Source organism: Podarcis gaigeae (genome assembly GCF_964106915.1).
Source record: "Podarcis gaigeae genome assembly, chromosome: 7".
Taxonomy (NCBI): Eukaryota; Metazoa; Chordata; class Lepidosauria; order Squamata; family Lacertidae; genus Podarcis; species Podarcis gaigeae.
Window position 1 is genome coordinate 15,982,861 of NC_139683.1, and position 15,679 is coordinate 15,998,539.

At 43.1% G+C, this 15,679-nt stretch overlaps 1 protein-coding gene across 6 annotated transcripts in view; it reads left to right on the forward strand.

Annotated features, from left to right (window-relative positions):
• Positions 1 to 15,679, forward strand: part of ENPP2 (ectonucleotide pyrophosphatase/phosphodiesterase 2) — an 88,686-nt gene that overhangs the window by 52,028 nt on the left and 20,979 nt on the right. For 3 of the 6 annotated variants that reach the window (XM_083749079.1, XM_083749078.1, XM_083749081.1), the window contains 6 exons: positions 5,539 to 5,691; positions 8,093 to 8,201; positions 9,613 to 9,738; positions 11,727 to 11,758; positions 13,532 to 13,659; positions 15,024 to 15,111. In XM_083749079.1, the coding sequence (XP_083605205.1) occupies positions 5,539 to 5,691; positions 8,093 to 8,201; positions 9,613 to 9,738; positions 11,727 to 11,758; positions 13,532 to 13,659; positions 15,024 to 15,111 (636 nt within the window). The remainder of the gene's footprint in view (positions 1 to 5,538; positions 5,692 to 8,092; positions 8,202 to 9,612; positions 9,739 to 11,726; positions 11,759 to 13,531; positions 13,660 to 15,023; positions 15,112 to 15,679) is intronic. The other 3 variants (XM_083749082.1, XM_083749080.1, XM_083749083.1) reach the window with 1 other exon arrangement.

A 15,679-nucleotide genomic window follows, 5' to 3' on the forward strand; every position in this document is an offset into this window, starting at 1 on the left:
ATGTGTGGAACCTTGCATATATCAGCCCGCGGGTGGCGCTGTAGGTTAGACCACAGAGCCTAGGACTTGCCGATCAGAAGGTCGGCGGTTCGAATCCCCGTGACGGGGTGAGCTCCCGTTGCTCGGTCCCTGCTCCTGTCAACCTAGCAGTTTGAAAGCACATCAAGTGCAAGTAGATAAATAGATACCGCTCTGGCGGGAAGGTAAACGGCGTTTCTGTGTGCTGCTCTGGTTTGCCAGAAGTGGCTTAGTCATGCTGGCTACATGCCCCAGAAGCTGTACGCCGGCTACCTTGGCCAGTAAAGTGAGATGAGCACCGCAAGCCCAGACTGGACCTAATGGTCAGGGGTCCCTTTACCTTTACAGGCAATTAAAGTAGCAGAGGGTCAAACCTAGAAGCGATGCTAGAGATCAGTCATGGAAATGCCCCCCTTCACCTTTCTTTTACAGGCAGCCCCCCATTTATGTGGGGGTTATGTTCCAAGGCACCACACGTTTAAGTGAAATTGTGTATATTTGAAACACCGTTGGACAAGCCTGCAAACACCCTTTTGCGCCCCTGCACCACCCCTTTTTGTGATGCTTTTGGATCACTTCCGGGTTTGGTGTGATGCGTTTGTGCACGCTTGCGCACATATTGAACACGCTTAAATGAGGAGTTGCCTGTATTTACAAGCAAAGATTGTGAGGGCTTCATATTGAGAGAGGGGTTTAACCTTTCATATGCTTCCAGCACCCCTATTTAATCACCCCCCCAAAAAAACATGCTGCTACTTTCCTTGTTTTGTGTGTGTGTGTGTGTGTGTGTGTGTGTGTGTGTGAGAGAGAGAGAGAGAGAGAGAGAGAGAGAGAGAGAGAGAGAGAAGACAGGTACCCAGATCTCCCATATCGCTCTAAGTTTGGCCTGAATTTTCTAAATGAATATTTCAAGAAGTCAGTACAGCTGTGCATGCTGCACAGATGTCAAGATTTACTAGGGGCAGGATGTTTTTTTTTCTTTTACAAAAGGGATAGGAAGCATTTAATGTTTCTCCTTTTTCAGGTTTGTTTTTTTAAGAGTTGTGAATGTCTCATAAATCAGCTAGGAGGAAGACCTCATCGGGGACCCCTCAGGGTTGCTTGCTTAGCAATCATAGTAGTTTGGCTATTGCATGCAAACCGCTTTCTCCCCACCCCCAACGCTTCCTTTGTACAGAGCTGGCTGCTCTTTAAACATTTGGAACAGATCTGGGCCTTTTCTGTCCATATGGTATTTGAGCAGCACATTAGAGCTTGGAGGCAAACGTTAGAGGGATGGGAATCATGTGTTCGGCTTTTAACCCGCCTACGGATTCGGGGTAATCGTAAAGAGAGACTCAAACAATTATGTAAAACTTTTCCTCCTAATCCAACATTTCCCAACCTATTGTGCTCCGGGTCCTATTTGACTCCTATTCGCTTTATCCCTGTGCTGGCTGGAGTGGGAGCTAGAGTACAAAACAGCTGGAAAGGCCCCAGCTTAGAGGAAGCCCACCTAACCAAGTGACACCTAATGTATTCTCTGCTTAATAAAGGATCCAGCTGTTCTGTGACGTTTCAGCCTCTGACTCATTGTGTGCGAGAGGTATTGGGGGGAGTACATTAGACCCCACTTTAAGTGATTGCAGGTGGAAACTGTTGCATCCAATATATTGGCTGTAAAGTAAAGGATCTCTCGTGCCTAGTAAAAACAGTTAACACAATAGCTGCATTGTGTTTTTGCTGCAGTTATATAAGAAGCTGGTGAAATTTCAGTATGTATACGACCCCAGTGTTGCTCCTGTATATTTACACAATTTATTTAAGATGTTGGGGTTGTGTGTGACTGTGCAGAACAGATAATATAGTAGATCATTGATCATAGAGTTGGAAGGACCATGAGGATCATCTAGTCCAACCCCCTGCAATGCAGGAATATTTTGCTCCATGTGGGGCTTGAACCCACAGCCCTGAAATTAAGTCTTATGCTCTCCCAATTGAGCATGACAATGCCACTAGGGAGCTTTGAGTTTGGGAAACACATAAAAGCAGGGTTGGGGCAATTAATCTATTTCTGACCCATTTCATTCTTGCATGTGTTCATTTCATGATTATGTTTTGACCATTTTGGCATTAATCGCTGGCTTTTGTTTTGTTTAAGTTTAGAAATGCATGGGTTGAGACACACGCATTTTAAACTTATTTCTGCATGCACATTTTTTTGGGACTTTCTTCAGCAGAGAACTGCTTTGGAGAAGTGTGAAGTCTGTAGCATCAATACATTCTGATCTGTGTGTGCTGCAGTCTGGAAGGTGTGAATTAGGTCTGTTTGCCTCAATATTCAGACGGAAAGAAGTTATCCTTCATCAATACATGCAACACACTGGGGTCCAAGAGATTCTTGTTGCTCGGCTCAAGGAGATAGCTCAGTGGGTAAAGCATGAGACCCTTAATATCAGGGTCATGGGTTTGAGCTTCACGTGGGGCAAAATACTCCTCCATTGCAGGGGGTTGGACTATATGAAACCCGTGGTCTGTCCCAACTCTACGGTTCTAGTAATCAGTGCAATAGCTGCTTAAGACTGATGCCTTCATTAAGATACTGGCTTTCCAGTGCAGATTTTACTCATAGGAAGATCCAAACTGCTTGGCTTTAAAACTGTCTCACTAGTGCTAAACCAGAGTCATTGACTCTCTGTGAATTTCTGAGCTCAAGTTCAGAGTGCTTGAAGGGGCAGATTTAGGGCTGTGTGAATGGTGCACACTAGGCACTGAGTTGAGAGGGTGCAGTCTCGATGCCCAGAAAGCAAGGCGCTGGGCTTTGGGAAGGAGGCGTGAGGACTCTGACAGCTCTCTAGAATAGCAGCATGCAGAGAGTAAATTCCTCCCTTGTGGTCGAGTTCACTGGTACTCCAAGAGGTAAGGCTTGGGGATACGAGGAAGTGGTATCTTTGTCCTAGAACTCCAGGCTGGGTACTGCATTGCCCCTAGTGACCCTGCTGGACCCCAGCCATCAGTACTGGGTTGCCAGTTGCCACATGGCTTGAGGATGACAAGGCCCAATGAATTAGTGTGCCAGAAACAGAAGTGATGCAGAGGACGCACGACCGGTTCTTCCAGAGTATTTTTTTTAAGCAATTGATCTGAACTGAGACCCCAGTGAGGGGAAATGTTGAGAGATCTGGTCCCGGATCTCTTTTGTTTGCTTAGCTGTACCCTTGAAAAAACCCTCCATCATCTGAGAAGCATCCCCAAACCATGTGCTTGCCTTTTCCATCACAACCGTCATATTTGCATGTAACACTAAACCGTGGTTTAGTGTTACACACACAGTTGGGAAGGAGCTGCCATGGACCTTGCGCTAGCACACTTCTGACCCTGTTCTCCTTGCATGTATCCAAGCGGAGGACTTTGGCAGAGTGGCTTAAAACTAATTCTGACCAGCTTTCAAACAATTCATCGGCAAACCATGGTTTATGAAGCGGGTTCGTTTAACTAACCAGAGCTTGTTGTAAACCAGAGCCAAGATTCATGGAAAGTGAAACTAAGCTGCCAGAAGTTGATGTTCTGGCTATCTAGCAGGAGGAGGTGGGACGGGAACATAGCCATAATGTTGTCTACTGTTGTGGGAAGTTATCCTTTGAGGTAGACCCTTGGCTGGCCAGATACTGCCTCCTTTGTGCGTGTGATCCTATAACTCTTAATTACAAAGCTAGAGATCTTATGCATCCATCTTTCCCCCTTTGTACTGATAGCCCTTGTTCTTCCTCTTTTGAAGTGATGCCCTGGCTGGTTAATAGAGACTTGGCTTTCTTCCTAGCTCTAACTTCTTTGGAAAGAGAAGCTATCACTTTGCGAATGTATGTACAAAATGTGCGGTCTACTAGGTGAGCTGCGAACCGGACAACAAACTCATGTGCTTACGGACTGTTCTGCTGCCCCTCTAACATGCTACCCTGGGATGGCAATTCTGATTTATTTAGAACCACTTGGTGGCCCAGTTTAGAGCTCTGGCTGTGCTTCTTTTAGAAAGAGCGGGTAAACTATGAGAATCCTTCCTTTCCTCCCTCCTCTGCTCCTTTCCTCATCAAGACTGCACGAAGCTTGAATTCTTCCTCCTCTTCTATATGTATTTTTTTTAAAAAAAGAAACTCTGAAGCTGCTTTTTGGAGAGAGACAAATGGAATTGGATTAGCATCTCCCTTCCAGCTGCTTGCCTGGGAAGCAATGAAACAGCATGGCAGATGGTAACACTGTTTTTCCTACCAAGAATGCGGGTCTGCGACTGAAACAACAAAGACGGCGGATGGCTAAGCGGATAGGAACAAACGGCGTTGTAAATCACTGCCGAGTCTGAACCTCCTTCGCTGCGTTTCCTTTCTTCATCTTTTTTTTATTTTTTAAATGAGCTGCACTGCACTATCTCCCTGTATGTGTCATCTTGCACTCTTCTGAGAAGCTGATCCTAAAAGATGCCAGAAACTCTCATTGGAGTAGTCAATTGGAGTTGCATGCCACGTGGCTTCTTTTAAAGATCAATTTAAAGTCGTCTTGGACAACTGCGCATTGCTTGCCTCTGAGGCTCTTCTTTTCCCCAAATGGTTTTCTTCCTCTTCTTAACGCAATGGACAATTCGCTGTTACCTCCTGTCTCCAGCATCTATCTTTAGGCCCTTTCCCAACAGGTGCCACGGTGATTTTGCCCAGCAACAAAAATAAGTCCAATGTTGGTGAAAACTACCTGGCTAAAAACAAAATGGTACCCTACAGGTAGCAACTGTGGGATTACGCCTCATTCAGAAATATGTGTGGGGTTGGTTTTGTGTTTGGTTTTTTTTTACAGAAAATATCAATATTTACAGAAAATATCAATAGTGTAGTGCTACTTCCTGCCAAGAATATTGTGCCTTCTGGTGGTTGTTTTTTTAACAAATAATAACAATAAGAATTGGGCATGCCTCTTGGCACATGGAACAGATAGATACAGACTAGCATGCTGGCCACATGGAAATAAAATGTGAATCATTTTTGTGGCCTCTTATACATTTGGCTCCCATTTTGTGGATTATAAATATTTTAAGGCATAAATGCATTAAAAATCTGATGAAACCAAATTTTAGAGCATAAAATGGGCCCTTTATGAACACAGAAAGCTGTTTACTGAGACTATAGCTCTACACTGACTGAAAGTGGCTCTCCGGAGTTTCAGACAGGACAGGAGTCTTTTCATGCCAGGGATTGAACTTGGAACCTTCTGCCTTCAAAGCAGATCCACTACCACTGAGCCACAGCCCTTTTCCCACTAGAAAATAAACCTCTGCTTCAGGAAATTGTTGTTTCTGTTGAGCTCTAGTTCTATTCTTATAAGTAACTGACTGAAGTAACTTTGCCCTGACTTGACCTCTGAACTACCTCTGGTGGCCTTAACCAAGACTTGGTGTACTGATTCCTAAATCTGCTGCTGGCACAGGTAGTTTTAACCATCTAGTGTTAGACGAGATGAGCTTTTTCTGAGTCCAGGCATCTCTCTCCGCCAGTACAGGAGAGTAGTTTTGGCTCACCTCTTACTCCATCTAAAAGACCTAAGAGAAAGATCACTCCCAAGAGGAGACAGAAAAGACGTGTTGATTCTTCCAAGAAAAGAAGAAAAGCGCCAAGAGCGGAACAATACTCTGCGGAATCCCGTCGGAACAAAGTAAGTTTACAAAATTGACACGCACCAAATTCTGAAGCTCTTGTTTGATTCTCTCTTTTTTCAACTTTGGAATTCTCTTCTTCAGAGTGGAACTTCCATTGCGACCATCTTGAAAATATGTCAACAGACTGCTACTGTTTAATCAGCAACGGCAGTTTGTCTCGTCTCCCTCTTTTTTGGACTTGTGTTCTCCTTGTACTAGCCCGATCATCTTAACTGTTTCAAAATATGTATATAAGTGGTACAGACAGGGCACACCAGCAAATAAATCCTGCTGGAAAAAAGTTCATCCAAAGTTCTCTGTCCACAGATGGAAATGTCTAGACAAGCCCTTAGAGTCAAGCTTTTTACCAGACTTCATATCATCCTTTTCGGCTAAAAATCATTTCTTGAAATGGGTGTATTTCCATCTGGAATAGTCTTACCAGTAGTGCCTGAGGGTTACTGAGGAAATATTAACCAGTTTACTTCCTTTCTTAGCATGGCACAAGGCTGCTTTTAGCATCCCCCTTACAACGGGGCATCAAAGGAAAAGCTAGGTCACAAGAATTGGTCTGTAAAATCTTTTCAATTTCATGGCCATCAGCTTAATATTTGATGTCAGCCATTTGTTTTGGAGGACTAAAATGCCTCCTCAGAACTTCAGAAATGTTTTGAGGCGGTGAAAATTGGCAAGTGATATTGGGGCATCTGTTTGTTTGAGCAATCACAACCCAGGATTAGCAATCTGCACTTGGACATCTGTGGGATGCCTTCACTAAAGCTTTAGGTTCTTCATAGGTCGTAGAAATGGCTTGGTTTGACATTGTGGAGGCTTGCCGAAGACTCCCTAACTTTTGAACCTGCAGAAGTAGACTGAAGTTGATGTTTGTGTGTGCTTTATTTTACAGCATTAAAAATGCCTAGCTTTGGATTATTTCGGTCAATCTGGACGTAGGACGTAAATGTATGTGACTGGTTGTCTTTTTCATCTTGCCAATGCCACTGCTTCAGGTTTCCTCAGAGGCAAATATTCCGGCAAAAGCAAACAAGCAAAACCCACCCCAAGCCGCTTATTTGAAATTCATGAGTACTCCAAGTCTGAACTCCCACGTTTAAGACTTATGCATTAGAAAGGGGGGGGGGCTGTTTCTGTGGTTCACTAATAAATAGGCAAAATGCAGTGTTGTGTAGGAAAAGAAGTATTTGCCCAATAGCTTTCATTCTTAAACAGACAGCCGCTCAACTTCGCTCTAAAACTACCGTATTTTTCACTCTATAAGACGCACCAGACCATAAGACGCACCTAGTTTTTGGAGGAGGAAAACAAGAAAAAAAATATTCTGAATCCCAGAAGCCAGAACAGCAAGAGGGATTGCTGCGCAGCGAAAGCGACAATCCCTCTTGCTGTTCTGGCTTCTGGGATAGCTGCACATCCTGCATAAGACGCACACACATTTCCCCTTACTTTTTAGGAGGGAAAAGGTGCGTCTTATAGAGCGAAAAATACGGTAATTTGTTAGATGGTCAAACATGAAGGCTATGTAGTCCTCTGCTTGCATTGTCCCACGAGGAATCTGAGGGAAGTATATGTTATTAAATACAGGCATTGTATTTGTTTGGAGAAAGGTATTGGCAAAAAACTTCCATGCTAGGTCTTGGTAGTGCATTGTGTGGTGCTTGAATATTTTGATTGTATGTGTCTATTGTTTAAAAGTATGGATTTCAGGCATCTTTAATATCTTTAGCCAAGGCCTTTTTAAACAGTTTAAGCAAGTGGACTAGGGGCTCACTTAAAATTTGAAGTCTTCTGTTATGTTACTTAAGAATACGAGTCTACAAAAGACCTGCGTTCCAGCATACTTCACAAGCTGGTTGGTATTTCCATATGATCATCTCAGTTTCTTAGATCAGTGATTTCCATACAGGGGCTCAACCTTCACCACCGTTTGAGGGATTTCACAGAAAATCTTACTATCACTTTGAATGTCAAATATGATAACGCTCATGTGGAAAACATGGAAGGATAACCTCATGGGGAGTGCAAATTAGTGGAGATGACGTTTATAGTCCTATACACACTTATCTGGAAGTAAGTCCCATTGAACTCAATGGGGCTTACTTTTTAGTAGATATGTGTAGGATTGCACCATAAGCCTTATCAGTGACTACTAAACATATGGAAAATGGGATGTTGGGCTTGCTCGTCCCTTGGTCTGCTCCAACACCGGATTAGACTAAGTTCTTTATCTTTCTGGACTTTATTTTACTGACACTATACATTTGAAGGTATGGTGATAATGCCCCAAGTCCAAAGCTGGGGTTTGGCTGTGTAAAATTGAGCTGGAAAATGAACCAAAGTGTGAGAGTTGGGTGGGAAAGAGCTGATTTTCACCCTTTGTGTAAATATATGCATATTTAGATGTTGCATCCGCTAAGAGAGATTGACAAGATCCTGGGACAACTAATGGATGGGCTGAAGCAGTTGAACCTGCACCGATGTGTCAACATTATCTTCGTTGGTGATCATGGTAATTATTTATTTTATTTTATTTTTCAAACTTTATCCAAAAGTCTCAGCTAATTTTTTCTGAATATCTAAAAGTATCCAGTTAGCAAAAGATGTCAAGGGAGTGTTGGTAAATGAGAGAGCTGCTTCTTCAGGAGTCGTTAGACTTCCAGCTTGTGTCCTCATGTTTTTAAGATGTACACATATTGTCGTGTCTTCAGTGGAGAATAGGAGAAACAAATGAAATGAGTGCAAACACAAATATCTAAAGGAAGTCTGAAGAGGATGAGGTGTTGTCTTGCAGTGGTTTGTTCCCACTTCAGGCCTTCTGAAGTCTAGTCTCATTTGGAGATTTGCATTTGACTTTATCACATTTATCAGTAATGTGTCAAACAGTTTGGTGAGAGATGAACTACTAAAAGGTTAAAAGCAACAACAAAACAATCCGACCGAAGAAGGGTAGTTCAGATGTCACCCGCCTGAAGAGTTCACTGCTTGTCTCGCAAACCTATTAATTTAGTCATAAGAACTGAGATTCTCCTTGTGCTGCTGGAACAACTTTTGAAACAAGCCCACACAATACGAGTTCAGTCTAGGACAGAGATGATGGCTATCTAATTCCTTATTTGAGCATAGGTTGTTGATGGGTCAGGGCTGCAGCCCCCAGAAGTAAATGTCAAAACCAGTTTGAACTTATTCTAGGCAGATAGGATGACCTCATATAACTTTTTGATTCTTTAAGTTTTGGTGTGTGTGTGTGAATTCTTTTTACTGAAGTCTGGCCAGGGTAATGTGCAATCAATCATTTCTAAGAAAGAGTATGACAAGTATAAAGACAGACAAGAATAATGCCAAGAAGCTACAACTGTAACTACAGTAACCGTGACAAGGTTGATAATTTAGTCATGAACCTCAGGTGTATTAAGCCACCTCTTATCGCTAACAGGTGTTTTGTAGGGCCATTTTACTTTTAAAAGCCAATGCATTAGTATTTTCAGTGTTCAGGTTGCAGTCTTAAGTATACGTTCTAGAGAGAAGAATCATGCAAGTCAGTGGAACCCGAGTTCTGAGTAAACATGCTGAAGATTAGGCTGCAAGTCTCTGTTCTTAAATTTGCTTGAATTCCTTAGCAGAGGTTTACTGTGCTTGTCATAGTTCTTTGATATTCTAACTGCGGTTTATTTCTAAGCCCAATTTTATGCCTTTATCTTCACTGCCACCACCATCTTAGCAAAATCTTAGACACTTCTCAGTGGTCTTATTTATGACTAGGGGTGTTCTCAGGGATGTTGCCATTGGACATGCTGTGAAGTTAAAGAAGTAAACTGTTAAGGGCTCCCAGAGTCTTAACCTCTCCATCAGTTTGCTCTCAAGTAAGAAATATTGATGCTGGAGTCTCCCTACCCCCTTCTAAATCATGTTTTTTGGTACAGGGATGGAGGATGCCGCTTGTGAAAGAACTGAATATTTAAACAACTACCTGTCTAATGTGGATGACATAATTCTGATACCAGGAACACTGGGGCGCATTCGTGCCAAAGCTAACAGCAACGTCAGATGTAAGTTGATCTTAGCAGTGTTGACCTTGCACCTTTGCATGTGTCCTGATATATATATACTTTTCCTGCTGCCAAAAATGATGTTAGTATGAAGATAACACTCTTATCTTCATACTAACATCATTTTTTTCATCATCTTGCTGAGAGCGATCTTGTTTTAAGAGACACTTCCTAACTCAGGGATTTTGAGATACCGGTGATGTTTAAAGGTGAAGATAAAGTGACCCCTGACCATTAGGTCCAGTCGTGACCGACTCTGGGGTTGCGGCGCTCATCTCACTTTATTGGCTGAGGGAGCCGGTGTACAGCTTCCGGATCATGTGGCCAGCATGACTAAGCCGCTTCTGGCGAACCAGAGCAGTGCACGGAAACGCCGTTTACCTTCCTGCCAGAGTGGTACCTATTTATCTACTTGCACTTTGATGTGCTTTCAAACTGCTAGGTTGGCAGGAGCAGGGACCGAGCAACGGGAGCTCACCCTGTCGCAGGGATTCGAACCGCCAACCTTCTGATCGGCAAGTCCTAGACTCTGTGGTTCAACCCACAGCGCCACCTGTGTCCTACCAGTGATGTTTAGGAATGACAAATTCCCTATTTATTTTCTTGCATTTATCTTCCACTTTACTTTCTCCATGGAACACAAGGGGGCACACATTTATTTCTCGGATGATTGCCAATCCCAGTACTAACCAGAACCAGACTTCTTTAGTTGTAGCAAGCCTTGAGTGCCTTCAGATCATAACCTGCTGTCTGTTGTTTGACAAGGAATGGGGAACCTATAGTCTAACAGGTGCTGCTGAGCTACAACTTTCATATATAATATAATTTATTATTTATACCCCGCCCATCTGACTGGGTTTCCCCAGCCACTCTGGGAGGTTCTTAATAGAATATTAAGAACATGAGAAAACATCAAACATTAAAAACTTCCCTAAACAGGGCTTCCTTCAGATGTCTTCTAAATGTCAGGTAGTTGTTTATTTCCTTGACATCTGATGGGAGGGTGTTCTACAAGGCGGGTGCCACTACCAAGAAGGCCCTCTGCCTGGTTCCCTGCAACCTCACTTCTTGCAGGGAGGGAACCGCCAGAAGGCCGTCGGCGCTGGACCTCAGTGTCTGGGCTGAACAATGATAGCTGTGCTGGTTGGAGCTGATAGAATCAGAGTTGGAAAGGACCACAAGGTTCATGTCACCCAACCCCCTGCAGTGCAGGAATCCTTTGTCCAATGTGGAGCTCGAACCTACGGCCCTGATATCGAGATCCTCATGCTCTACATCAGTCATTGGTTGTTGTAGTTGAGCAACATTTGGAGAGTCACAGGCTCTCTATACCTGTCCTAACAGGTCATTATAATATTTCATCCAGTGGGTTGGATCTATGGAGCTGAGAGTAGAAGTGTCGGGAGCAGCTGGCATTATTCTGCAAATAGGCAATAGTCCCCACAACACTATAAACCAGTAAGTTTTAGAGTACCATATTTTTTCCTCTATAAGACTCACTTTTTACCTCCTAAAAAGTAAGGGGAAATGTGTGTGCGTCTTATGGAGCGAATGCAGAATGCGCAGCTATCCCAGAAGCCAGAACAGCAAGAGGGATTGTCGCTTTCACTGCGCAGTGATCCCTCTTGCTTTTTTGGCTTCTGAGATTCAGAATATTTTTTTTCTTGTTTTCCTCCTCCAAAAACTAGGTGCGTCCTGTGGTCTGGTGCATCTTATAGAGCGAAAAATACGGTAGTTATGCTTACACAAGTAGAACATCATCCTGCCTTCTTTGTTTCACTATTCTTGTGCAGTGCTCTAGCACAAAGCATAAATGTTTCTTCCACAAGCAGGAGACCCTTTCCACACATCTAAATGCATGGTTTGGATCCATGCCAGAATGCAAAATAAAAGCATTTTTAATATGAAAGCTAATTCTTGTTCTGAAAACTTTTTCTCTAGCTCAAGGTTCAGTTGATTTCTCTCTTTTCCCCCCCTTTCTCCAACAGATGATGCAAAAGCCATCGTTGCTAATCTCACAGTAAGTATTTGCTAAGCACACACTCTTGTCGGCTTCTAATTATGGGCTGAGCATTTACAATGCTACTAACACGGGACTTGGTCAAGAGGATGCTGATCAGACCATCATTAAGCCTCCTAAATAGGACCATTCATGGGTGTGGAAGAAAGCTCATCATGATTTCCACTGTTTTGTTGCTGCTAACAGATTTTTATAACTTTTCTGGATAACATGCGCCAACTTAATGCCTTAATTCTCTGAACACAGTCCCTTTATCCCATCCCTTTGGGAATGGGGAAAAAAAAAACTCTTTTCCAAGTAAATATTTTGCTAGTACTCCATTGAAAGAATTAACATCTCTGTTTTTAAAAAGTGAAGAAGAAAAAAGAGTTTAGACATGGAATTTGGATCTTTGGAAAATGGAAGTCATCTCAGCATTGTGTTAACACAATTTCTTTCCACCCTCAGCTCCCCAATCTTAAAGATTTTGGTGGAAGAAATTAAGCAAACAGTCTACAATTCACTGCAGTCAATTGCAGATGACAAACTCTCAGAGCCCAAACTGTGGTGGTTGTATCCAACCAAGTTATACTCGTAGGATATCCATTTAAATTAATGGATCTAACGTAGGTATGCCCACTATTTTCAATGACTCTAACATTGGATTTGGGTTGTAAGAAGGCTGCCATTTCCCTCCTGCTCTTTCTTCATCACAATTGGTGCTGTTTCTGTTTTTGCCACAGTTCGGTTTCCACCCAACACTAAACTTTTCACGTTGCTGCCTGCTGTTTAGTGTCACTTTTGCAACTTACAAATTTAGCATAATCAGTTCTGTAATTATTTGCACACTGTTCATTTTGTCCGTGGGCTTTAAAAAAACATGGTTTTCAGCAAATACAAATTGTATTAGCTGGATTGATACCGATCATATTCACTGGATTAATTTCCTTTCTAGACCTGGGATGGTCAATTTGTGCTTCTGTTTCCTACTGGAATTCTCTGACATCCCTACATTAGATGTTACTGTAGGTGTTTGGGTCATGAAGCCTCAGCTCGCTGCTTATGTGCCTGTAGCCTCAAGTTAAGTTCTCACCTGACCATGGGTGTTTGGCAAGCCTGCTGCCTGAAACCCTGTGGAGCTGCTGCCAATCAGAGTAGACAGTACTAGTAAAGGTAAAGGGACCCCTGACCATTAGGTCCAGTCGTGGATGACTCTGGGGTTGCGGCGCACATCTCGCTTTATTGGCCAAGGGAGCTGGCGTACAGCTTCCGGATCATGTGGCCAGCATGACTAAGCCGCTTCAGAGCAGCACACAGAAACACCCTTTACCTTTCCGCTGGAGTGGTACCTATTTATCTACTTGCACTTGGATGTGCTTTCGAACTGCTAGGTTGGCAGGAGCAGGGACCGAGCAACGGGAGCTCACCCCGTTGCGGGGATTCGAACCCTAGGCTCTGTGGTTTAACCCACAGTGCTACCTGTGTCCCGACAATACTAGTATAAGTGGGCAAATGATCTGACTTGATATAAGCTTTATAAGAGATAGAGGGTGCACTGCTATTAAGTAAGGGTAGGTTTAGAAAGGGTTCCTGCTTCTGGTGCCAGAGGACTTGGACAATGACCTGCCATTCCCTGTTATAAACTCCCTGGCTCAGTTGGCAGAGCATGAGACTCTTAATATCAGGGTCGTGAGTTTGAGCCCTGAACTGGGCAAAAAACTTCCTGCACTGCAGCGGGTTGAGCTTGATGACCCTCGTTGTCCCTTCTTCCAACTCTCCAATTCTGTGTTTCAGTGCAGGAAGCCTGACCAGCACTTCAAGCCATATTTGAAGCAGCATCTCCCTAAGCGTTTGCATTACGCCAATAACCGAAGGATCGAGGATATTCATTTGCTGGTGGAAAGAAGATGGCATGTGGCCAAGTAAGCAGATGTCTTCCTCCGCTTACGACTTTTTGCCTTTCGAGATTTCCAATGAACTAGATCTAACGCCTGTAAAAAAAAAGCAGCGAATTGAGCTTGGTTTCTTATCCATAGCTAAAGAAACCAGCCATGTCTGTATCAGTAGCTGTTGACATACAGAATTGCTGCATGGTTACTCATTAGTCTCAAAAAGAGAGTCCTATAGAGAATTATAAAAACGTACATCTTGCAAGCTGGACTCGAGAATATTGAAGAGTTTCCTATCGCAATAATTTTTCTTTGATTTCCTTAGCGGCACAACTATAACAGTATGAAGGATCCTCAGAATTATAAAATAATATTGCTTAGACTAAGGCTGCAATCCTAAGCCCTGCTTATTTGTGGTTTACTTGTGAGTAGCTGTTGTAAGGATTGCAGCCTTAGTTTGTCAAGAGTTGAGAAGAGGTTTCTCGCTAAAAAAAATTCTAATGGTGTGTTAGATTTCCATTAACATTTAACTAGGGTGGCTATCTGTCTGTCTGGGGGCAGGTTGATTCAGTTCACAATTAAAGTTGAATCTTTCAAATCTGCAGTTCCCGGAACAATATGGAAACAGAAATGCAGCTGTCCTTTGAAATTCACACCTATCCGAATTTTTAGCTGCCCAATCAAAAGAATTTTTACAGAAATGCATATATTAGTGGGGAAATGCAAATGAAAGCAAATATATTGGTGAAAATAACATGCAAAAATGTGTGGTATTAGGATAAATTAGGATAAATTGCTTGCATATATACACATGTCAAAACGCCATACAAAAGCGTGTGTGTTGGGTTTAAATTCGCACAAAAATGTTGAAGAATTTTCATGAGGTTTGGGTTTTTTAAAAATTGCAAATTGCTGCAGAAATGTGAAGAACTGAATTTGAACTGAAAATGAGAAACAGAGAGAGAGTCAAAATTAACAGATCCTTTTATCTCTACCTTTGCGTAAATAGTTTGTCTTTCTGCAATCGGGTCATTTCCAGACGAACTGCTAATTGAACATTCAACCTGATTTATTTGCACAAAGTTTATCCAATGGTTCCGCAACCTTGCATCAAGCCTTTGTTATCCCACATTTTAGTGCATTGTTGCATCGTTTCCCTTACCACTAAAAGTTAGGTTTGTGGTTCTTTTTTTTTTGGCGGGGTTGGGGAGCAGGCTTGCTGCACAGCCAGGCCAAATCCGCTTCAGTCCTGCAACCTGAATTTGCTGTGATTGAATCCCACCGGTAAAAAACGTGGCAGTCTATAAAGGTGCCCTCCATGGGGAACTGAACCTTAAGCTGCATTTGAACTCCTTTGTGGCAGTAAAAGAACAACAACATATTCTTAAAACCTCTAGGAGACCTGGAGACGTATTTAAGAAAATATCAGGAAAATGCTATTTCCACGGAGACCACGGCTACGATAACAAGATCAATAGCATGCAGGTAAGCGGTAGCAGAATACTTGGAGGTGGCGTGGCAGGTGTGGTTAGCACAAAAGTAACGTTCCTGAATTAGCTTAAAGGGTAGGCAGAATGCTTTGTCTCCCAGCCGGACTGTAATATTGCTCTCCCTGCTCATTAGAGGTTCAGAGGGGTTGTGTATTTCCGCTCTTGGTGCTAAGCAGCACGGGGCTGAGATTGGAAATGAAGCCTCTGGCTACTGTTTGAGATGAGAAGCCGACATTACCTTCCTAATGCCTATTCTAGCACAGGAGTGGAAGTAGGTGGGAAGTCTCAAAGTGGAAGGCAGCATTTCCAGACGTTTCACTCAAGCACTGGAGTGGACAAGGCTGGTCATGGGGGGTGTTTGTGTGTAGGAGCATCTGGCTGCTTGTGTTTGTGACAGAGGGGAGACTACAGGTCTGGAGAGCGTGTGTGGACATTGTGTGTTTACGCGCAGACACGGGCCACAAGCAGCTGGCACGTGGCCCTCGGAAGACTGGCTTGAACATCAGTGTGGCCCTCTAGACAGCCGCTCCCAGATTACAAATTGCATTCGGCCACAATGACGC